The sequence below is a fragment of the Silurus aristotelis genome (genome assembly GCF_946808225.1).
Source record: "Silurus aristotelis genome assembly, chromosome: 8".
Classification (NCBI taxonomy): Eukaryota; Metazoa; Chordata; class Actinopteri; order Siluriformes; family Siluridae; genus Silurus; species Silurus aristotelis.
Genome location: NC_139581.1, coordinates 2,882,188 through 2,907,655, shown reverse-complemented (window position 1 = coordinate 2,907,655; position 25,468 = coordinate 2,882,188). Strand labels below are relative to the sequence as shown.

Sequence of the window (25,468 nt, the reverse complement as noted above, 5' to 3'; positions counted from 1 at the left end):
CGAGGGAGATTGACAGTCATGTTTAACTTCTTCCATTTTCTAATGATTGCTCCAACAGTGGACCTTTTTTCACCAAGCTGCTTGGCAATTTCCCCATAGCCCTTTCCAGCCTTGTGGAGGTGTACAATTTTGTCTCTAGTGTCTTTGGACAGCTCTTTGGTCTGGGCCATGTTAGTAGTTGGATTCTTACTGATTGTATGGGGTGGACAGGTGTCTTTATGCAGCTAACGACCTCAAACAGGTGCATCTAATTTAGGATAATAAATTTAGTGGAGGTGGACATTTTAAAGGCAGACTAACAGGTCTTTGAGGGTCAGAATTCTAGCTGATAGGCAGGTGTTCAAATACTTATTTGCAGCTGTATCATACAAATAAATAGTGTAAAAATCATATATTGTGATTTCTGGATTTTCTATTTAGATTATGTCTCTCACAGTGGACATGCACCTACGATGACAATTTCAGACCCTCCATGATTTCTAAATGGGAGAACTTGCAAAACAGCAGGGTGTTCAAATACTTATTTTCCTCACTGTATATATATATACAGTAATATCATAGGTTGTGGGGAAGGTGGCAGCAGTGGTTAATGAATTGAACTTTGGATGAGGGGTTTTTGGGGTTCGAGCTCTATCCCTACCAGGCTGCCAACCTTGGGCCCTTGAGCAAGGCCCTTAACCCCCTATGGGTGCTCATTTGTGGTAATGGGGATAAGGTACTCCGCCTTGGATTAGTGTGGGGCTAGCAACCCAACACCGTAACAAAACTGCTCCGGAAACGGCAAGTAAGCCATCAGGCCTTTGCTGCCCGATGTGCATTCTGGCATGAGAGAACTAAACAAATGACAGAAATCATAGGTTGTATGTACAAGGAATTTATCATGGTGTGCTGGTGCTATAAAAATATATAAACTAGGAAAATTAAATAATGAAATAGATAAAAAGAAAAAGGCAGTGCAAATTATATATATATTAGTCCTTGTTGATTGCGTTAATGTGATTTAAATGAGATGACAGTGTGAGGTTTAAATTAATGTTAATGTTTTTGGAGGCAGATCAGAGATTTTGGTAGGTCCTTGGTATTGTTGCTGATGGACCACAAAAAGAGTTCATACCCCATCCAGATTGACATTAAATTGCTGTATTTGCCAGATGCCCTTATCCAGCACAACTAACACTCATTTCATTTATATTTCCGTGCAGTTGAGGGTTAAGGAGCTTGTTCTTGTTCAGAGACCCAGCAGTGGCAGTTTGGTGTTCCTGAGATTTAAAATTACAACCTTCTAATTGGAAAACCCAACATGTTAAACATTTAGCTGCCCATAACTTTCCCCAGATTAGGAACAGAACCTGGCCCTGAACCATCCCTGGTGAGATGTCTGAAGATAAATATCTGATGTCTGGCTCAGACCAAAAAGTTAACATCTTGAGATGAAGGATTGGAGTCGAGTACAATGAGATGAAAACATTTTTGGGAATAAAAAACTTTCCTTACTATTGTTTTACTAGCACCAGTATACAACTGCTCAGGCATGACATTATGACATTATAACATTCTGAGTGGTGAAGTAAATAACACTGATGATCTCTTCATCATGGCACCTGTTAGTGGGTGGAAATATTTATTAGGAAGCAGGTGAACATTTTGTCTTCGTAGTTGATGTTAGAAGCAAGAAAAATGGGCGAGCGTAAGGATTTAAGTGTTTGACAAAGTGTGGCGTCTAGACGTCTGGGTCAGAACATCTCCAAAATTGCTGCTCTTGTGGGATGTTCATGGTCTGCAGTGGTCAGTATCTATCAAAAGTGCTCCAAGGAAGGAACAGTGGTGAATCGGCGACAATTTTGGTGGAGGCCGAGGCTCAGTGATGCACATGGGGAGCGAAGGCTGGTCCTCGTGTTCTAAGCCAACAGACGAGTTCCTGTAGCTCAAACTGCTGAAGAAGTTCATGCTGTTGATGCTCTACGGCCCACGACTATTTTAGCAGCAAAATTGGGACCAACACAATATTAGGCAGGTGGTCATAAATGTTACGCCTGATTGTTGTGAGAACTCTTGATAGTCTCCAAACAAGAAATAAAAGAAATATATCATTAGTAAAATTTTGCAATAACAGGAAGTAATTAAGTCTCTGGGTTACTGATCAGAAGGTTGTGTGGTTTAAGCCCTAAATATCACCACTCTAGGGCTCTTTAGCAAAGCCCTTACACTATGTGCTCTACTGTTAATCGTGTCATGTCTCTGACCCCAGTTTCACTGGAATATGGAAAGGAAGAATTTCACTGTACTGTAATATGCATGTAACAAGTAAATTAATTTCTGCATGGTGGGATCCCACAAGGGTGTATGTTTGACATGGATGTTATATTTTTGATTTGGTGTTTTTACATCTGCAGATATAATTTGAATGCAGTTTATAAATTAAAGAAAGACATGGGACTTAAAGAAAATTATTTTACTTGGAGTTTATTTTTTAAAAAAGAGAAAGAAAATGAACACAACACATTTTTTTATTATTTTTTTTTTTTTTACAGAAAACATGATTTTGAACACAATATAACAACTGACCTCATCTGTCATGCTTATGAAAACACATCAGTGCACAAGATGAGGCAGCAAAATGGCGGATCTTGGTTTTATCTTCGGAGTGTTTGAGAGACACGAGCATTTAAACATTTGTGGAAAAATCCTTTGTTCTTTAAACATTAAAGATAAGTCAAAGAACCCACACAGTTGTCACAGAAGATTAGAATTGAAAAGGAGAGCTCAGGCGCAGTCATAACCATCAAATAAACACAGGTGGACATGGATGCTAACGTACTTAATATAAGTAGAGCATCTATTCTCGTGGCCGATTTATAAAAGCCACATGGTCCGATGGATTGCAAACCTGCGGATAAATTGATGATCTAATCTCACAAGTGGAATTCTTTTACCATTTCAGCACCAAAGTGTACTTTGAAAAAGAAAATGTTGATTTTATGTAGTAAAAAAAAAACTTGCTATATTGTGCTCCATCACGAGGCAACCATAAGCCATACCATAAAACAAGTCAAATTTTACACATTATCAATAACAAAAACAAATAAAAAACAAAAAGTCTACACTTATCAGCACTTTAAAACTACAATTCGTCTCTCATCTTGTCTCCCTTTGGTCTAACTAGTCTACCAATGTAGAGGATTGAGTTGGTCTGGTTGTCCTTCACCAGGAAGATGAATGGATGGTCAGCATAGAACAGCCTGGGTTTTTTGAGCTTTTCAGAACCAAAGATGCTGGCGTCGAATGGGTTACCCTCTGTGTCCCATTCCCAAGCAGATGCATGGAAGACATTCGAAAGGTAGAGATCTTTCTTGCCAGAGATGTTGGACAGATCTGCCTTGGACTTGTCCACTGCCTCTGTGAGACCAATTTCTCCCAGGTGTTTCTTAAAAAAAAGTAAAAAAGGACTTAAAATAAATATCATATACAATCATGGATTAATTTGTTTTCATGTATTAGTGTAAGAATTAAGCATTGCAACACTACCATCTGCACTGCTGTACCATCCAGTGACATCCAATTTCCATCCAACTAGCCTAATACAATCCCATCAAGCCTACCTGCAGATCATGGCTGACTTCGACGCTGACTTTGGGCAGAGAAACCGCCACTGCAGTTTCCTGCAAATTGCTCATCCAGGTGTTTAGCTGATCCCTTGTCAGGAGCTTCTCCAGCCTCTCCAGGGGCTCAACATGGTAGGGCATGATGAAAATCACACTGGATTTCTTGTGTGCCAGTGGCATGTTAAGCACAAAAAGTTTGTTCTCTTTGTCCTCATAGAAGCCATAAAGACCTGTGAATATCAGTTCAGTTAATCATTATTTATTTCCTGAAGGCATACAAATTTAAGTCACACAGTACAAACACCCAATTTCAAGAGGTATTCAAGAGGATATTGATAAATGAACATCTAAAGCGATTTTTTAGACTAATAAGAGTTCTATACTGAATGCCAGAAGCGAGAAGTTGAAACTCATAAAGCACTTTGTGGGAATCATCTAACAAAATGTTCTGGCTTCACCCCAAACATGTCTATAACATAACTGGAAAGGATAAGTGTTATATAATCGTACCTGTGCGATGCATCATTTGGACGGATACGGTGAAGGAGCGGGACACGAGGAATCCACGGTTGTCAACCATCTTATGGTGGAACTTTTCATCCCAGTGAGCTGTGGAGGCACAAATTATTTTAGAAACCACAGCAATCTATTGTTTTCTAGAGGGCACACCCGAGCTAGAAATTGATTACTTACGTTTGAAGAACATGGCATTGATGATCATAGCACCATCTGTGTTCTTCACATCCTTAGTGATTTCTGGGAGCTTGCCATCAGTAGACTTGGCAGCCCACTCGTTGATGGAGTTGATGGCGCTTCTCTTGTCGCGGAAGTTGATCTTGGAGTGATCGTACTTGTAGTGTTTCTTGCTGCTCTTCACAAAGTCATCAGCAAAGCTGACGGAACTGGGGCCATACAGCTTATTGTTGATCTTCCAGGTGACATTGCGGGCCACTGGATCACTGACCTCACTCAGGAGTTCAGACAATCCCGTATGCAGATGCTCATCTTTCAGGGCGTCGGCCTTAAGGACGCTCTTGACCTGCGATGCTGTGGAGGATTTTCCCCCAAGGGCAACTAAACCAAGAGAGGACGCAACCACCACAGGGGAAATCAGGATGTTGTCAAGATCCTTCTCTTTGGCTAAGGTCTGGTACAGGTTGAAAGCTAGATGGCTGCTAGTGTCGGCCAGGGAAGTCGCATGGCTGCTTAGTTTCTTTTCCTCGGCTGAAGAAGCGAAGGCCAAAAGGCACAGAGTAATGAGGTTGGTCACCCACATTCTTGCTTTTGGATTGGGCAAGTTTGAGAAGCTGAGGGAATAAAAAAGTTACAATTAAGGACCATTAGTAGTTGTTATTTGTTGTAAAAACGGAATATATGATATATGTATTGGGTATATACATGTGCCTGAATTCCTGTTGTGTAACTATAAGCTCCATCTGTGATTTTTACAAGTACGTTTAGTTTAAAGATTTGGTTGCTTTGTAACTAAAGCATCCGTGTTGTAAAAGGATCAGCAACAGTGCGAACAGCAATGCAAAATGCAAGTCTTTTGTTATTTAACAGGTCCCATTTTCCTGTCAGGAAACTGTGTCAAATCATTCTAGCAGACTTAAGAATGCTAATCTGCTTTGAAGTTGTTAGCGGTGTGACCCAAGCTGCACTAGAGTACAAAAAGAACCACAAGCACAGCCTGGGGCTACAACTACACACAATTTTTTTTCAGTTTTTATTAATCTCAATGTTTTTGTATGTTGCTTTTCGTCTTTCATCGACTGGAATACCTTGAAAGGTTTTCATAGTGTTGTCAAAGATTTCGATTTTCATTCTGAAAGACAAGAGGTGCATTTTTGTAATCTACACAACAAAGAGTGGTACAGATATTGTTGATTCATCAGAACAGGCTGTGTTAAAATTAAATCAGACGTTTATTTCCGATAGCGGTTTAGTTCAAAGTTCTGAAAAAAATTTACTTTTGCTCCATGCAAACTTGTATGCCAACTTGGCACTTCATGCACACACAGGAAAAGGACACGTAGACGTCTCCTATTGGCTAGAGAATCTCAGAAAGAGATGAAAAAAACAACTTCTGACCAATCAGAGGTGCCATGGTGGAACAGTAAGAGGATTCCAGAGGAAGAGCTGTGATTTTAATGGGGAACACAGAACCACTCCCTTCTGGTTTCCATCAAATCAATTGAAATCTTAACACAAATCAGACTGCTTTTGCATTTTGGGTCAGATTTTTTTTTTCCTTCAATGTTTAAGCCATTTTGTCATTAATACAATTTCATAGGTTTCAATTCATTTTATGGTTTGTAATTACTTTCAAAGTAACAAAATGTTTCCCATCTCATTTAGCCTACAAAAAACTTTCAAACTTTGCAGTGAAAGCAATAACAACGTTCCCTCTGTAAGTGCAGGCATCTCCGCACCCTTTTTATCTGCTATGCATTATTTAGTGTTTTTAGAGAAAAAAATTTACACAATCTTGAATGCATTCGGATCTAAAGCAAGCCAAAGGAAAGCACGTCTTTTTTTTGTGTAGGTTCATCAACAAAAGTATAGTAAAGACTCCAAATTCCTACCTCGCACAGCTGTTTTGATGAGCTGATCTTCTGGTCTTCTGGTCTTCTGATCTCGTCCTGGATGTGGTGCAGACTAACGGTTTCTCGCGGACTATATACTGCCGGGAAGAAAGTTCTGGAAGTTGGAGTGGGAATATTCAAATGAGGATGTCTGGATTTTCCATGGAAACCTGAGGAAGAGACCTCCCACTGGATCGAGTGACCAGAGGTTTGGAAGTGAGGCTCTTTTCTGCATGGTCCTAGAACCTTTGTTAAAAGGTTGTTTTTGAAAAGGATTTTGATGAGAATTTGCAATAGATGGTATCAGGATGCATCATATGTGGCCTCAAGATGTGTAAAAACACCATGAGATGTTGTGTAATGCAAAAAAAAAAAAAAAAACCTGAACTGATGATCTGCAGTTTGATGGGGGTTTTGGAGGAGATCTAGAACCAAAAGAACCTATGTAGCCAAAATGTATTACTGCGAAATGTATATATTTTAAAAGTATTTGTGAGATTTGAGGTTTCCTATGCAATTCTGGATGTTTCTTGTTACATGCTCAGGCTTGCAACCCCACCCCCGAGTGCAGACTGCCACGTCTGCAGGCCGCCTGCCGGTTCTCAAATCCATCTGGTGGGGGTGCAGCAAAAACAACTATCAACTCCATAGCTGCCTTTTAATTTCTAGCATTTTTAGCACTATAATGGTGCCTTCTGCTCTTTTCTTTCTGACCTTTCGACCCATTTTGAATGTTCTGGTGAATAAGGAACTGGATATATTCCTTCAGGCAGCAGTTTTGTATATGTAAGAAATACAGGAAAGTTAAACAGGAAGCCATGTGTTTAAATCGTTTGCTTTTTTCCACCACCCAATGGAAGACGTGTAGGACGTGGTACAAAAGTTTGTGCACCCCAAAGAGAACAAGACGACGCCAAAATAGTTATATTGCAATATGTTTGTTTTTACAAATGGGACAAGTTGCTAAAGAATGACGTGGCAAAGATTAGGGAATGTATTGTTTTATATTCTCCTTGATCATTACTTTGATCTTTTTTTTTGTTTCCTCAGCTGTAAAATACATCCTTTTCAGGTACTTGTACCAACTATAAATCCGCCTCAGCTCAGATCTGGAGACGAAGAGGCTCATGCACATAATTCCTTCATTTTTGTCCTAATTTTGGTTCTCATTTCTTTATTTCGTGTCCATTTAGCAATCCAAAGCAATCATTTCTGTCAGCAATCAGTGCTGTCTGTGTATGATACTCGTTTACATTCTATCTTCTGATAGATTCTCCAATGAGATGTTTTTTTCTCAGCATTGGTGCAACACATTGGATTTTAACACACAAGTGTAAAATCCTGCAGTAAGATGACTTTTGTTGACCTGCCTGAGCTTCACACAAACACATCAACCCCAGCACACTTTTGGCGAGTTCCACCTCCCCAACCCAACCCCCCCCCCCCCCCCCCCCATGCCCCCCCCCCCATCACAGCTGAACCTACCATGTGTAAGTGCTCGGAGTGTGATGGTGTGGGGGTCAGATGGCAGAGAAAGTTGTGGAAACATGCATGGAGTAGGAATGTAAGAAACTTCTCTTAAGATTTCATCAGTTTAACCACACCTACTGGTGAATATACAGCCTGGGGGAAGAGAAAAAACCTGAATGTGCAGATAATTATACACAGCTGATGGCACAAGGCCTTCTTTCTTTCTTTCTTTCTTTCTTTCTTTCTTTCTTTCTTTCTTTCTTTCTTTCTTTAATGACTCTTTTGTTGTGGTGATTTATTTTGTATTTATTTAATTGTTTCATTATTTCGTTTGTTTGCTTGTATGTTTTTCTTTTTTATTTAAATAATATTATAATAAATTGTATATATGCTTTGATATTATATTAAAAATGCAGCTTTTCTTTGTCATTTAATTTAATTTAATTTACTTTATATTATTATTATTATTATTATTATTATTATTATTATTATTATTATTATTATTATTATTATTATTATTATCATTATTAACATGGTTTAGAGAATACCATAATTGTTTTTCTATAAATTATTTTTCTTTTTCTTTATTTCTGTCTTTCTTTCTTATGTTGTTTGAGACACACACAAAAAGATAGATAGATAGATAGATAGATAGATAGATAGATAGATAGATAGATAGATAGATAGATAGATAGATAGATAGATAGATAGATAGATAGATAGAACCCTTTTTCATACTATGCATAGATACATTATACTGTTTGTGAATCACACACACACACACACACACACACACACACACACACACACACACACACACACACACACACACACACAAACACACACACACTACTGATTCTGTTGGAGTAAAGGCTGTTGGGAACACACACACAGTATTGCTACTAATTCTGTTGAATTACTGCCTACAAACATCATCAGGTTCATGTTAAGGCCCAGTATTTCACCAGTGTTTAATATTTCAGTGTTTGTGTGTGTTTGGAAAGTGTATAAACTGTATTGAGGTCTATAGAGAGACTAACAGACTTCATTCAGCTGGGGGTGAGCTGTGTGCATAGAGGGGCTGCACGCAGCATGATGCAAGACTCGAGCAATGTTACGCTGGTGAATATGCTGACGTAACTTTCTGCTAAATTGCATTTTATTGGGGGAGGCACTTTATAAAACATGATGTGTTTACCAGGAAAACGTGGCCTGTTGGATTGAATGCACATCTGTATAATTTATATGTCAGGAATTCTGCTTATACATGCATTTTGTATTTGTAGTAGAAGAATTGTCAATTAAATGGTGTTGTAGTGGGAAGTGTGTTACGATGATCATCCTGAATGTTGTTTATTTTTTTATTTGTCATTAAGTCACCAATTTATGGCCATAAGCTACTTCCTGTTTTTAATGATCTACCTTTTCAGCAGCTGGCCAGTGGTGGACAGTAACGAAATATATGTAATTTTAGCATCTATCTATCTATCTATCTATCTATCTATCTATCTATCTATCTATCTATCTATCTATCTATCTATCTATCTATCTATCTATCTATCTATCTATCTATCCATCCATCCATCCATCCATCCATCCATCCATCCATCCATCCATCCATCCATCCATGATCATTTTCTCTATAAGTTCCTATAAATGTGCACACTTACACACAAACACAACATATATAGAAGAAGTTTGTGGACACCTGACCATAAGATGTGGTATGAGTTTATTGAACATCCCATTCCACATTTTCTCTTATTTGCTGTTATAATATCCTTCACTCTTCTGAGATGTTCCACAAGATTTAGTGGTACTGTTAGGTGAGGAGGTGAGCAGGCCTGGAGTGCAGTCAGTGTTCACATTCATCCCAAAGGTGTTCAGTAAGACTGAGGTCAGAGCAGGAGACCTTCCACTCCAATTTATGTAAAGCTAATCCTCCTGGAGCCGGCTTTGTGCACATTAACAATGCTGGATATACAATTGTGTGTCTCCAACTTTGTGGTAACACTTTGGGATAAAACATCAAAGAGCTTAAAAACTCATGTGTCCTAATAATTTTGCCCATATATTGTGACTTTTTTTTGTTGTTGTAGTAGTATGTCCTGCATGTTTTATCATGGACTGCACTGCCCTCTAGTGGTGGATGGCAATTTTACTGTCAGAAAACTTGTTTATTATTCAAATCATCATTAGGTGGCAGCATTTTAACACAAATTTGTGAGACATCAGTACGGACCTGTTTCTTAGGTAGGTTTTTTAGACTTGTATTCAAAATGATGTGATTTCCAAAATCAAAAGAGTTGCATAGAAATACATTTCTTGGTCATACTAAAATGGTGGTTTTTCTGTTTCACAGTCGAAGCCGTGAAGTCTATCACAATAAGCCTTATAGTTTTAGGTCACACACCGTGTAGCCATGATTTTGATATCTTATAGTGACAACATAATTGGTAGCCATGAGATACTTATGGACAAGTTTGTGACTTTGAAATGTCAATTTGCTTGTGGCTCCAATATAAAAACCTGCAGCCCCAATATATTACTATTAAACACTATTTCACCTCATCAACCAATCAATCCAGCTGTGGTGTGATATTAAAATAGATTTGATTCAACTTTGTATGTGCAAAATACATGTACAGAGTCAATGAAATGCAGTTATCATCTAACCAGAAGTACATAAGTGGCCTATTTATGATAATAAATACTAATATATTAAACAAGGGTATGGGTCCATATGTACCAGGGTGAGAGTGATTAAAGTACAAAAGGTCCAGCAGGTAAATAAATATGGTATCTATAATAATATACAGAATAACTGTGCAAGATTGTGCAGAGGATAAGACAGGTCTTGAAGATAACATGGTCAAACACTTCTAACACTTTATTAATAGAAATTGTCCCAAATCAGCTGCACAAAAATAAATCTATTATTAAAAAAATCACGCTTCATTTCATAATCGAATCCCTGTAGGTTTATTCTTGATGAGCGAGCCAGTCGAGACAGTGGCAGGGGAAAAACTCCCTGAGACTCCCTGAGAAATCTTGAGAGGAACCAGACTCAAAAGGTAACATCCTCAATACTAAATGTCCATTCGTTACAGTTCCATCGCTGTTTATCGGTTATCAGATGTCCACTGATGGCCACTTGAGTGCAAAACAGCAAACCCTTCATAGTAACCTCATGGATCTTCAGGCTGTTCATGTGGAGAACGTCAGCAGCTTTAGTTGTTTCGAATTGAAGAGAACTCCATCCAGATGTGGGGCATCAGATTGGATGAAGAAGGTAATAGGAACAGAACTTCTGGTACCTCAGTCTCTGCAACTTAACATGGTTTAATAGGAAAGAAACGTGGATTATTACTATTAATACATAATAGTAAGAACACTGTGAAGTGTGATTAGTGTGAAAGTAGGATTCCAGAAAGACTATAAGGGAGAGCCAGAAGATAACACAGACATCATGGAGCTTTTGGATAGAAGACAACCAGCCACTTTACCATCACCAAAACTATACTTAAACGTTATCTTTCTATATTTTTTATTCATATACATTTATGCCATTTGGCAAATCCAGAGCGACTTTTACATTGATCTGTAGTACATTAAAGCAGCTATGGGGTTAAGGGTCCTGCTTGTTAACAGGGGTATCAGCTGGGTGTGGCTGGGATTTGAACTCATGACCTTCACATCCAAAGTCCAATGCCTTAACCCCTAAGCCACCAACTTTATTCCTGTGCTTTAGTTCTAGAAAGGTAGGTGGTAGCTGAGTTGGATAAGACTGATTAGAAGATCATGGGTTCAGATCCCACCACCACCCTCAAGCAAGGCAATTAACTCTCAATTGCTCAGCTGTGTGAATGAGATGAACCGTAAGTCGCTCTGGATATGAGCGTCTGCCAAATGCCATAAACGTAGAAAAGTGAATATGGAGCTTAGACTGAAATCTTATGTTATTGTAAAATATACAGAATTGTGTCCTTCGCAAAAACCTTCTGATCTTTATAGGAGAAGACTCGCAGCTCTATTGGCAAAAGGAGGTAGTGCAGTAAAGAGGTGCCAATAATTATGGATTCTCCTTCTGTCAGAAGAAAGGTTAAGAGGACGATAAGATTTCTGGGTAAATGTATTTGTACCCAGCTTGATAGACGAAGGCCCACTGTTTTTATTTAAATGTCATGTAACCCAAATATTCCACCCTCACATCCTACTGTTCCCTCCTGCTGTTCCTAATTATACAGGAGGGAAGTTCACGCTTGACAACAGCTGGGCTTTAGCTAGTGGGTCCTCTTTATCACAGCAAGATCTGAAATGTCAGAGAACATGTGGTTAAAAACAATGATACAGGTGTTCATGGTGTACAATCTCTCTGTATCGAGACAATATAATTACGTGCTTCTCAACTCGTGGCTTTGAAAGTCTAAGGGGTGGAGCGCTGATGACCCTGATCCTAACCCCTAAACCCCTTAGGTATTATAACTGAACCCTCATTCCTTTTTAGATCACAAACACCAGGCAGTTTAACAGTCGTGTGTAGACCTGGGTGTGCAGTGGATCAGTGACTGTACGTGCATTTCACACCTAGACCTCTTAATCGGTTTCCTGCCCGCATCAATATTGACCTCATAAAACGACCACTGGTTTTTTTGTGCGTTTTGTGCATGACGGTTTTCCCGTGGACTCGAAATGAAGTCAAAATGTATGTTTTTTGTGTCAATTGTAATGGAAAATAAACGCAAAAGTATAAATGTTTCACGGAAAAGTTTAACAACTGTTTTAATCTGATTTTTCAATGTCTAGATTTTCTTGAAACGTCTGTCTTTTCTCTTTAAAAATCACCTTGTATCTCCGACCAAATTGATTTCTTCTCCCTGTCAGCTGTTGTGGAATAAAATGTTAAAGTTCACATGAATATATTTCCGCTTGTTGTTACAGATGCAGTCTGCGAGCACTGATTAGCGCGATCTCCGTCCATCCGATCAAAGGATGTGGAAATGCAGACGTGATTGGGCGTGATTAGATGCCTTCTAGAGGAATCGATATGTGTTTGAAGCTACCACAGTGTTCATTTCTGAAGGCTCATGGAAGTTGACTGTGATGTCACTGGAGAAATCTGGTCGGATAGAAAATAACATTACACTGTTTATGGACAAAAATATATTAAAACATAAATCAGTGATTCTGAGTTTAGGACAGCAGAAAGATTCTTTGCAGGAACTGATGGCTCACCATTTATTACATTTATATTCAGAGGAATGCATCATCAGAAGGAAATGCATACACCAATCAATCAATCAACCAATCAATCAGCCAATCAATCAATCAACCAATCAATCAGCCAATCAATCAATCAACAAATCAATTAGCCAATCAATATATTTATTAGTGATTGATCATTTGATGCATTTCTTCAATTAAACAAACTTACATGAAACACACTGTGGTTAAAAAAATTTATTAAATATATGAACTATAAAAAAAAACAAAAGTACAATAGTACAAATCAGTAAACAAATGAATGAACGAATAAAAATATAAAGAATAAAGAAAAAAAACAAATCAATATAAATGTCAAACTGCTTAGTAAAAAAGCATTAAACTCTGACCACACTGTTTCAAAGTTGTTTGTTTGATGCTTGATTGGATGGTGTGTATCATAAAAAGATCTGAATGACCTCCAGAACTTCATTGCGCTTCTCCTCAGGGCTCCTGCTTACTGACGCTCCGTCACCAGAGAGCACAATCGGACAAACGAGATCTGAAACCACGCCCACTACGAGCATTCCTATTGGAGCGCATCATCTTTAATCCCTGCCCAGTTAACCAGACCCCGCCCATGATCTACTACCTCGGGTTACTATGGATGGTGAGAAGCTCCGGTGCGCTCACACGCACAGAATTTGCCGAAAGCGCAGGAGGCGCACGGGAAGTGCTTCTGTAGCCGTGAAGATCGGAGCAGATCTCCGGATTATTCGCCGTGCTTTTCTTTTCTCTTCTCATTCTCGGATCCCAGTTATTTCCAGTCTGTTAGGCTTTAAATAGCCATTATAGAGCTTCTATTTGTGGTGGAAAGAGTGGTGTGAGGAGGAAAGCGCACGGTTCTTCACCTGGCTGAAGAGCACAGGAGTGTGAAGGAAAAGGTGAGGACATCAGTTATATTCATAATTTATCTGTCCTATCATATACTATTAAACATACACCAGATCCTCCTGCATGATACTCAGAAACCGTATTATTAGAATACAGTATCTTTTATTATTTTTATTAATAATATCACTTTTTTTGAAAAGGAGATCTTGTGAACGGTCCTACTTTCCCCAAACCCACTGAAAACCCTTCAGATAGTTGCTCCATCCCAGATCACCCTCTCATCCTACCCCCCTTATATACCTTTACTGTAGGACATGAAGTGTGACTTGACTTGACTCTGCTTCCATAGAAAGCTATTTGTAGTCTCCTTCAAACTCCACCCTCAAAGCCATGAAATCAATCGACCAATCGATCGTTATTTATACAACACCTATAGAACATCTACCAGGTAGAACCGAGGTGCTGAACAAAGTGCAAGAGGCCAAAATAGTGATACAATTTAAATGAACATAAAAGTAGTAAAATATACAATATCATAAAAAAGAAGTAAATCGTAAGAACCTAAAACAGAAGAGAAATAAAATAAGCATTACGTTAAGAAGCAGACGTCTGAGCACACCCTCTACTACACAACAAAGGCTTTGGTGAATTAGTGGGTCTTTAGTTTCGCTTTAGAAGTAGAGAATTCCCTTTCAGAGGTGAAATCAGGAGAAAGGCAATTCCACAGCGTAGGAGGCGCTACCGAGAAGGCGTGGTCACCCTACGATTGATATCTTGTTCTAGGCGCTTCAAGCATGAAATATGCTTCCATGGAAATATTGGAGGTGCTGATTGGATAGCAAGTGGCGTCTCTTCGTGATTTCCGTGCAATTCCAAGATCACGTGACGCGCCGATGCCAACGAGGAACCCAACGTAGAACTTAATTACATAGTCCCAGGATGCAATGCAGCTTGGTTATGGAGTTAGATGATGTATGAGATGAGTGTGATGGGTTGATGGCGGTTTTGGCATGGATGCTGAAATATTTGAAGAACCGATCAAGTGCTTGACAAAAGATTAAAGCGTCGCTGCATCACTGTTTTAATACGCCAACACTGAGTTTCTACTGTACTCTATAAGCCGTACCTTCTTTGTAGTTACATTCGTAAGTTGTTACACCAACATAAAGGTCATACTGTATGTATTTACTTACTGACTGGTGATGATTTATTGCTGTCCATTTGTTTATCTTGGCCATCTGAATGGAGCATAAATGGAAAGGGGCCACAAAACAATCCCCCTCACTTCAGGTAGAAGGTGGGATTATTCTTACCAATTAGATCACCATAGTGCAACTGTTTAGAAGTGCTTTAGGAAGCCAAGGTTCGTAGTTTAAATGAATGGCAAAAGACATTCAGGTGTCCCAATATTTGTCTCCAAATAGTCAACGTGACCTCACAAAGCACCAAGGGGTTCTAAATAAAAATCTGGCAACCTCTGCCAAAGAATACAACTCATCATAATTGAATCTTCTAAAAATGTGCTTCCAAATAAAAAAAAAATCTAAATGTTAAATCATTCTCTTATCATGTCCATCCGAATCCCTGGACCCTTACTTGAGTAGTGTAAGAGAAGAAGATTGCACAGGAGATGTGGTGGGGAGGCAGAGGGTTTTGGTATTGAGGTGTAGTCTCGAATTGCTTGCTCTGTATTCTTTAATCTCATCATGTGTTATAGAAGACTGAGTGCTTGTACATTAGGTTGGCAATGGGGAGGGAGGGGTGTTAGTGCACATGATAAACTTCTCCAATAAGCACCAAATGGACACTATGGATGTTCTACCACACCAAGGCTTGGACATTTTTGTTCTTGGGCTTCATTAAATGCATATTGAATCATATTTTCAAGTTGGTTTTCTTAATATGGTTGTGTAATGAGTATGGGTAAAGACGAGAACATTTTATAGCTTTATGTAACGTTTCACACCGCTCAGATTGGAATTCCAGATCGAGCTAAATATTCATTAAAAAATACATCTCCAGCAAGGTTGACAATAATTTAATGGGAGGAGTTAAATTTGTCCAGGTTGTAAATAGACTTACTCAAATGCTTAATACGTCCAGCTATAAGGTTTTGTTGTACGTGTAGTGCACTCAGGATCTTGATACAGATATTCAGACTCCAACCCTGAACATTAGGTTCCTTATTATGTTGCTGTAAATCATTATTACACATGGTGACCAAGAGAGAGCCATACTGGCTCAGTCTCTAAACAGCTCTATCTCCTTATAAAGGGTTAATTAGAGTCTCAAGCGTCTATTACTGTGAAAGGCATGCGCAGCCTGTAACCTTTGCTCAGAGACACATATCACTATTCTCTTCCCGTAACCCAACCTTAATGTTAGATATTGACGTTAAGTCGTTAAAACAAGACAATCCTGACATTTGAACTCCTATTCTACTTCATTCGTGTCCAATTGTGGAGAAATGTTTCAGCTTCTCCACTAACAAACGAGATGCACATGTTCTATCATGTTATTGTTACTATAGCAGAGTAAAAGTGGTTTTTAAAATCTGTAATTTTATACGTTTTGTTCGAAGTATTGTACTTTACTACGTTTGAAATCATATCCGTTACTAAGTAAAAAAAAACAAAAACAAAAACAAATATAACTGGGGGAAAAAAACGCACCCTGGAAATGATTGCTCGATGGACGGAGAACAAACGACGCGATAAACTTACAAGAAAGAAAGGAAACGGACAAGACAGACGGCAGTGATGTAAAACCCAGCTGAAAACGAAATCGAATCGAAAGTTGTTCAATGCGTGCACTCGTTGTCTGAATTCTGAATCTGTGTCGGCCAATTTTTTTTAATCATAAAAACATAACAGAAGTTTTGTTGCTGCGAAAGTGCACTTACATTCGCTTACATTAGACCCCCGGCAACCCATCTTCATCTCAATGTTCATTCATTACAGTTCCAATATTGTTAGGATGTACTGTTTAGTAATCTGCACGTTAATGCTGTTAATGGCAACCTGTGGTCCTGAGCCATTGTAGCAGACTGTTGATATTAATTACAGTCCGAATCCGATCCTCCTCATCCTCATGCGGATCTCAACAAGCACACTCCAAAATCTAGTGGAACGTCTTCCCAGAAGAGTGGATGTTATGACGAGAGTGAATTGGAAATCAGTGTGGAATGGGATGTTCAAAATGTACATAAGAGTCTTATGGTCGGGTGTCCACAAACTTTTGGCATATACTGTGTATATATATATATATATATATATATATATATATATATATATATATATATATATATATATATATATATATATATATATATAGAGAGAGAGAGAGAGTACTGAATGTATTTTCAATAATGAATTTTATTTACAATGTTGAATTTTTTATTTATTTGTATACAATTCCAATATTAAGAGTGATAATATAGTAGTACTCTTTCATTCAAAACACTTGTATTCAGCACCATAATTTTTGGGGACGAAAAAAAATCTCTCTAAAAATATATCTATCTTAATTGTATTCAATTGTATTAGTCTTTGAACTGCGCTAAAATCTATCAAAATAATCTATAAATGTGACACTCTGGTGACATTTTCTCCAATTGCTTTTATTATCATTCCATTTTTTTTTTTATTAACGCAAAGATAGAGCCGTCGCAATAACGTATAATGTCTTTGTATTTTAAATTCATAATAATAATAATAATAATAATAATAATAATAATAATTATTATTATTATTATTATTATTATTACTACTATGGCCATTAAAATGTGGATAGCCACAAAAACAGCCTGTTTGGCTGAAAACCTGCTACACAATCCTGATATTGAACATTTCTGTGTTTCTCCTGGAAGGTCACATGACCACGCTGAGTTTGGGAAGGCTACGAGTGAATTTATGGTCAATAAAAATTGAAGGTCGTAGACATAGAGTAACATGGGAAGTAAAAAACAACAACAACTAAACACTTATGACTGTCTGAACTAAAGCTCCTGAATATATTCGTTTTTTGTGCATTAAAGAAGTAAGAAAGAATTCCATTTGCTCGTTTTTCGTCCTTGATGAGATGTATTTTGGACCTTTGAGCTCCTTGTTGCCTGCTGAGCAAAAAGCCGGGCCATATGGTTACCTGTCGTCTTGTTCCTTGTGACAGATGGCCCTGCTTTCTTGTTTGCTCAGGATGTTGGGAAAGCACCTGAAAGAGTTAAATATTTTAGGTTTGATTTGAGTTGAAATATTCTTTTTTCCAGAATGTTGCTCCAGCGTCTGCATGCCAGGCATAATTTCCAGGCTTTCCAGGCAACCGTATCGGCACCTATCGTATGATTAAGGGCCGAGCCTGAATTATGATCTCTTTCCCCAGGCAGCCGGATTCCTCCTGCTTTTCCATTGTGCTGAAGATTTTTCACACCCAGTGAGTTCAACTTGGGTTCAGGTAGTGAGCTTTCTCTCGATGGTTGCTCTCGAGGGAGAGGTGAGTCATAGAAGGGTTGGTGCAGTTGTCTGTTATATGAGAAGGAAGAAATGAAAGCACAAATTTATGGATCAATTTCACAATTTTTCCTGAAACCGAATTTCAGGATACAAATAATAAAAAACAAAAAAACAGCATTCCAATTCATCTCAAAGGTGTCGAGTTCAAAGCTCTCCACTCAAGATCTTCCACTCCAACCAGTCAACACTATATCTTGCTGCCTTTGTGCACAGAGGCGTTGTCATGCTGGTCTGGATCTCCTAGTTCATCTGAAGGGAAATTTTTATGCCACTGCATCCAAAGACTTGTTATGTGGTAACAGTTTGGTGAAGAACCACATATGCCTTAAAAGTCAAGTGACCCAAAGTACAGATACTGATGTTGTAGAAGACTCTGGTAAAAGATGAAGTTCTGACTGCACTTTTTCACTCAAGTTAAAGTAAACAAGTTTGTGCTCCGACATGTTCTTCAGTAAAAACTAGTGATTATTACTACCTGTTTACATCACTGACTCCCTCTGTCTCATCCACGTTAACCCCAGACTTCTTACTGTCTTCTGCTTTGCTTGTTGTCAGCTTCATAAATGTTGATGGGCTGAAAACGTTGCCCAATGAAAAGGAAAAATATTGATGGTTCCACCAAATTAGTTTAAAACTAAAGTAAGTCTGGTTTGAAAATGTAAGAAGTAGAAAGAACAGATATTTGTGTAAACATTGAAATGAGCGAAAGTAAAAAGTTGTCCAAAAAATAAATAGTGAAGTAAAACAGTGATACCAGAAAAATCCTGTCCCGTCACCTAGCATTCCCTGTAGTGGTCTTTTCCTAAATTACTAACAACTGGAAAAACAACAATATGGCGTCTTCTCGATGCCACAATTTTATCGGCTGTAGTGGAACGGTATTTGTGTAAACCATGAAATTGACTGTCTTCAAAAAGCAGAAAGTGTTATTTTTGACCATTTTCAGCTACAGTTTATCCGTAAAGATCTTCTGTGTTACTTTATCACCCTGGAGTCAGTTGTGCAAAGTAATGGGATAGAATGATGATTTGAATGATGAATGAATGGATGATTTGTGATAGAAGGGTGTACGGTGGTGAGACCTGCGATGTCGTATGGTTTGCCAAAAAGTTGTGTAGCTGGAGGTGCTCCGATTTTCATCAGGTGTGTCGAGGATGGACATTTTAGAGACAAGGTGAGATTGGGATGGTTCGGTCGTGTCCAGAGCCCTCCTGGGGTATATCTGTAGAAGAATGCTGAGGATAAAGAAAAAGAGGAAGGCCAAGAAGGAGGTTAATTGATAGGGTGGGGAAATTTAAAAGAGGCAGATGTAGAGGACAGGGTGATCTGCTGTTAAGACCCCTAACGGGAGCAGCCGAACGTTTAAGACTCTGACTTCCTTTTCCACTTCCTGCTGTTCTTAATTATCACCAAAGACGAGCTCAAATTTGCACCCAGTCCTCACTGTGTCTCTCTGGCATGGGAAATCACACCCTACGGTCACCACTGCGCAGAGGGTGGACACGTCTCTGACAGCACGTCAAACCCCTGTGTAATTATTCTGACGCTTGTTCAGTATTGCTGACTCTTTAAATTCGTACTGTGTCTCTGAAAGACTGTAATTCTTTACTTAGTTGGAACACAGCCACCAATTTGACGCTTCTTTTAACTGATTCCTTTTCAGAATTCAAAATAACGCTGGCAGTGTTTGGGAGGATACAGACAAACACCTGTGCGTTCAACGACAATGAATTACTTTAAATACAGATCAAATATTGTGAATAGACATGGGGCAGAGACTCTCTGGTACAAAACGTGTTAAACATAGTCACTAATATTAATAGATACCATTCATAATACACTAGTTATATTATGTTAAGACAAACTATTGTTTTTGCAATTAAAACCACAATTTATTAAGTTGTTCAGTTTGCAGTTTTTGTCCATTTTTCTTTTTACTATCAGGTGGAGTATTATACATTTACAATTAACTTTAGCTTTAAACTTTAATGTAATAATTTTAATACTTTTAAAATTACATCATTTATCTTCAATGTTTTTATCCCATGTTTTCTTTTTTATTATTATTATTTGCAATTCAACATTAATTAACAGACCCCCTGCAGTACCACCGCGGTCCCCTAGGGGTTGCAGACCCACATTCTAGAACCTAAAGATCGGGTATTATAGACTCTTTTTTTGTTAGTAAACACGGTGACCATTTTGTGGGCGGTGCTTAGGTGGAGGCGGAAAGATGTCCCTGACCGCTTCACTGACGCAAGCTATTAAGTTTTGTTAGTTTGTTTTGAAACAATGACTGGTCAAAATCCGATTTTATCTGACTAATTAAGGCATGACTATTTGTACAGCTACATAAGAGTGGGACGCTAATATCAACCTAGTTGATATTAACTCTTCAACAATCGTAGTAATAGTGGCAAATGTTAGCGAATGCAAATGCTTTAACACACACCTGACACATAACATGGGCCTGTTCTCCATTACCTCTTCCTCTCTACAATTACACTTATGGCAACCGTAGACACATACAATTTCCTTTAATGTTTATTCTCTGGTCGTTAGCTAGCAGTTAGCTATCTTATATATACAATAGCTATCTTATATGCTAAAACGTTAGCATTACATGAGAAATCAATTAACTTGTTTCCCATCAGGTGGGCATGCGTAAGCGACATTTAGACACGTAACCAAATCATAAAACATAAAGAAAAGACAATAGTTTTGTTAATTTGACCTGATATGAAGAGCACGCTGCAAATGGGAGCATTTTTGACGATCGTATCTGTCCAGTCTGCTTGTTTTATTGCTTTTAACCACAGCTGTCTTCATTTTTTTGGTTTGGCAGTGGCAGCAGGTATGCAATAAAATTTCTAACTGGAGCCTGAACTCCATCATGTATTCGTGGTGTCGGCATCGAAAGGGTCTTTTAATATTTGCTTTGTGGTGTATTTAGAACACATTGGATTGTGATTGAGTCTCCCATTAGGAAAGCTGTGGGGCTGATTGGTTAAACTCATGTTCTGAGAGGGAAATGGTAGCTCAATGGTTAAAATTTTGCCCTGTTTGGGAAGGTCATGAGTTCAGATCTCAGCACCACCAAGCAGCCATTGATGGCCCCTTTTGAGAAACGCACTTATCTCGCAACTAAGGGTGTAAATGTCGTAAATGTAAATGATTGGGTTACTGATTGGAAGGTTGAAGGTTCAAGCCCAGGTATCGCCAATTATAAAACCATTCTCTTATCGTCTCTCTCATTTATAGCACTAAGCAATTGAGCAATTGATTGCATTGCCCAACTATGGCAGCTTGGTGGTGCAGGATTTGAGCTCACAACCTTCCAATCAGAAGCCAAACATTTTAACCAACTCCTGTTTGGGTTCCAATCCAAACATCTCATTGGTGGTTCTTCAGATTTCCAATGGCGAACGTTTTGTTACCGAGTTGTATGCTCTGTTCTTGATGGATGAGCACTTGATTATGGTTATATATCACTGGCTTCATAAAACACGGGCCACTGGTTCCAGCACTTTTTATTTTCCATTGGTGAACTCTCGGCTCCTATTGGCTAACGACTTGACTAATCTGAATTCAGAGGATCATTCTTTCTATTATTTTTACAGATGCACTCTGTATTGTGAAAACTGCTTTTGGTTGAAATTCATGACCTGGTCGACCTTCTACCAACATTTAGTGTTTGTTTTCAACAATCTTAAAGAAAAAGCCTAAATTTAGCTCCAGTCTCTTCGACCAGCCAAGACTGAACCTTCTCCCCATGGTTTTGTTTGAAATGCTCAAACATTGCAAGTTTTTCCCCTACTGCTCCTGCTGACCTCGGCTTGTCTTCTCCCACAAGATGACAGATGGAGAGCTCCAGGTTAAAAAAAAAAATAAATCACTTTTTTATTATTCATCAAAGAGAGCAAGAAAGCATTAAGGTACTCTGTTGGTATTATTTCAATATGCTTGTTCACTCTATTGCCTAGCGCTTTGATATCTGTTTGTTTATCCCGAAACAAAACCCTGCTTTGTCTCCATTAGTCGTTCTGCGAGACATAAGCGGCGAAGGCACCTTGAACGCTTCCCCGAGGTGGAAGAGCGAGCTCTGATCTTGAGATCTCCGCACCTGATGTCTCAGTGTCTGTTGTAACAATAATGTGATCACTTGATAGCACTTAAGTCAAAAACATGTAGCAATAATTTTACATTGTGTTTTTGGTAGAACGTGCAGAACACCTCGTTTACGAAGAAGTAAAAAAGCAACCAGAAATGTGTACGAGCAAGAAATTCTGCTATAGCCTGGAAACAATAACAGGTTTCTTACAAATACAATCTGTGGTAAAAAAAGTCTAAACTACAGTTTACAAAACAAAAGTATTGGGACACCTGACTTTATTACCATATGTGTTCCTTCCCTAAACTGTCATCACGATGATGGAGGTACACAATTGTATAATCTTCAGATGCGGTGGTGATGTTTTTCCTTCACTTGAACTAGGAGATCCAGCATAAAAGACCGCTCCATGAAGATCTGCTTTACATAATTTGGAAATGTGTGTGGAAGATCTCCTGCTAAAGAGCTCCAACCCTATTAAAACACCTTTGGGATGATTGTGAACACTGGTTGCACTTCAGGCTTCCTCACCTCACCTACAGCAGTATCTAAGCACCTTGTGGTTCCATTAATCTCATACAAATCTTCACTAGTTCTAACATCTTCAGAGAAGATGTTGGTGGAGGTAATTGTAAGAGCAAATGGGGACTAAACTTTTGTCTATATACTGTATGTGGGAGTCTCCAGGAGAGGATTTTTAAAAATTAGAAAAAGAAAGAGGAATAAAATAAGACTAAAGTTCTTAAATGTGCTGAAAATATAAAATAACATCAAATTGCACATAGTTTTTTTTGCTCATGTATAGTGTATGAATGGTGCCATTAATTGGCCCTGAATTCTTTATATTATAAACTTAAAAAAAAAAAAAACTTCCTGTAGCACTACATTTTAAGATGTTTAACGGTTTGGCTATAAAGTGGAAATGTTTTCCCTTTAACTCCCACATAATGTTTGCACCCCGTGGACTTGTTTGCTCAACAAAGACACTCTGGAATTTTCTGTTGAAGGGCGATTACGAGGAACTCGCCTCCATGGAGGAGGTTTATACGCTTTGATTTGGTGCCAGATTGTAGATAATAAAAATCACCATTCTTTTCTTTATAGACATCCAGTCACAACGTTTAAATTTGTCTTTAAACGCATTCCGAGAAGACGGAGATCATTTACATTATTTACGTGGTTTCAGTTCTTCTGCCCGAAAAAAACCCAATCATGTTCTGAGACGTGATTTTATTTTCAGGAAGTTCACGATGTAGTAGTATCACTTCTGGGTTGGTTGTCCTTTTGAACCGGTGTTGCGTAATACCACTGCTGCGTCCATGGAGAGATATCTTCTTGATGTCTTCTTGGGCAAAGTTTGCTCAGCAATCAGGTGAAATGTAGCAGTAATGTCGACATCAAAATGAACAAATCATTGATCAGAAATAAAATGTTACATTTTTAATAATCAGATCAAAACACGTCCACACACATCGAATTTAAATACAGTTCCAAAAATGAAAAAATATGACGATGCAGCTGAGGACAAATGATGATAAACAGAATGAGTAGCTTCACCTCTCATATCTTCTCAAATCTTCTGTAACTCCAATAATTACTGTAACAATAAACCCCAAAAACCCTGTTTTCCTGCAAGACGCTTCGCTGGTGGTAGAAAATGAATGAATCACTCTTTGAGACGATTCGTTCTTCTGAGTCACATTAAAGACTCGTTTAAAATGACAAGTCTTTCATGATTGACAATCACTACTCTATAGTGGTCTGTGGTTGTGAAGCATGAGCATAAGACAAAGCATTCTGTAGCCAGTCCATCCCCACCTATGGTGAATAAGGTTCTTTGTGATAACCTGAGGAGATTAGGAATATTAGACTTTGTCAAGAATCAAGTCCATCATGATGATTTGGGCAGCTTATTAGAGCTATTTGAGGCATGTCCCACTGGTTGGAGACCCCAGGGCAAACTTATGACCCTCTACAGAGATTAACATTTGGTTTGGGAATGTTTGGGGAAAAGAGATTTGGGTTGACTTTCTCAGCCTGGTGACTTTGTGATCCGAATAAGCAGTGAATTTAAAAGGAAAGTAGGTACATTAATATAAAACAGTCTGCCATCATCATCATCAGCAGCAAAATAAATGAGATATTGTATCATTTAATTGGTGCTTTGGAGCAGACGAACACTCTAAAGCAAGAAAAGAGCTTTCTGGACATGGAAAGGTTCTTCATACGGCCAAATTTGTATTAAACTAGTCAAGTCAAGTCAAGTCAAGTCAAGTTTATTTGTATAGCGCTTTTCACAACAGACATTGTCTCAAAACTAGTGCTGGAAATGCCAGAGGTTTGTGCTCAGATGAACTCCTGGAGTTCTACATAAACAAAGTTTGTCATTGCAGCATCATGGATGATCACATTCGCTTTGACATTAATCAGGGATTCGCTCAAACTAAAATAACTTATAAATCTTCTAAAATAATGTTGTTGTTACTCATAAGGTTCTCCTCTGGGACGCCCCCTCTCTCAATCCAGAGATTAGGTCCATATTTGCTGCGAGAACTCCATGACCAAGATTTCAGACACCAAAGCGTACTCCATGATATACACCAGAAACATTCGCAATTACGTCATGAGAAAACGGGTTTTTCTGTAGAGACCACAAGAAAACTCGTGATAACGAGAAAACAAGTTTTTTGTGTGGATATTATGAGAAAACAACTTTTGTTATGGTGGGAAGTTTGTAGTGGTAAAGAAAACATCTACTTTTTTTTAATAAGATAAGAGAAGATATACCTTCATTCATCCCACACTGGGGAAATTTCTGTTACAGCAGCAAAGAAATGTGCAAAAATATACACCTCAGTCTTGCCAAACACATAATCCTAACATTGTCTAAAAAAATATATATAGTTTAAATAAACGTATTTTTAATTGTGTATTTTAAAACATCGTACTAAATTGTTTTAATAAATCAAAATCTTTGAATAGCTCCAAAATCAAGGCATAGCATTTGCGGTATATGGCAGACGTCTATATCCAGAGTGACTTACAACCGAGCAGTGGAGAGTTAAGGGCCTTGCTCAAGGGCCCAGCAGTGGCAGC

General features: G+C 38.4%; 2 protein-coding genes and 1 long non-coding RNA gene across 14 annotated transcripts in view; 2 read left to right on the top strand and 1 right to left on the bottom strand.

The window, feature by feature from the left end:
- Positions 1–2,447: 2,447 nt before the first annotated feature.
- The window catches only part of serpinh1b (serpin peptidase inhibitor, clade H (heat shock protein 47), member 1b), a 247,623-nt gene continuing 224,602 nt past the window's right edge, over positions 2,448–25,468 (bottom strand). Inside the window, exons 2-7 of one of the 3 annotated variants that reach the window (XM_083548070.1) lie at positions 6,188–6,228; positions 5,384–5,427; positions 4,296–4,909; positions 4,113–4,211; positions 3,600–3,832; positions 2,448–3,424 (exon numbers count right to left, since the gene is read on the bottom strand). In XM_083548070.1, the coding sequence (XP_083404196.1) occupies positions 3,122–3,424; positions 3,600–3,832; positions 4,113–4,211; positions 4,296–4,878 (1,218 nt within the window). In that variant the 5' untranslated portion in view covers positions 4,879–4,909; positions 5,384–5,427; positions 6,188–6,228 and the 3' untranslated portion in view covers positions 2,448–3,121. Of the gene's footprint in view, positions 3,425–3,599; positions 3,833–4,112; positions 4,212–4,295; positions 4,910–5,383; positions 5,428–6,187; positions 6,766–25,468 lie in introns of those variants that run through there. The other 2 variants (XM_083548069.1, XM_083548071.1) reach the window with 2 other exon arrangements.
- gdpd5b (glycerophosphodiester phosphodiesterase domain containing 5b) overlaps positions 13,515–25,468 on the top strand; it is a 61,000-nt gene continuing 49,046 nt past the window's right edge. For 8 of the 10 annotated variants that reach the window (XR_014534592.1, XR_014534593.1, XR_014534594.1 and 5 more), the window contains exon 1: positions 13,536–13,803. The gene's annotated coding sequence lies outside the window, so the exon portion shown is untranslated. Of the gene's footprint in view, positions 13,804–25,468 lie in introns of all 10 variants that reach the window. The other 2 variants (XR_014534591.1, XM_083547969.1) reach the window with 2 other exon arrangements.
- On the top strand, positions 19,429–23,241 carry LOC310730322. The gene is made up of 3 exons (XR_014534805.1): positions 19,429–20,915; positions 21,341–22,698; positions 22,823–23,241. It is a non-coding gene; the product is annotated as an uncharacterized lncRNA (long non-coding RNA).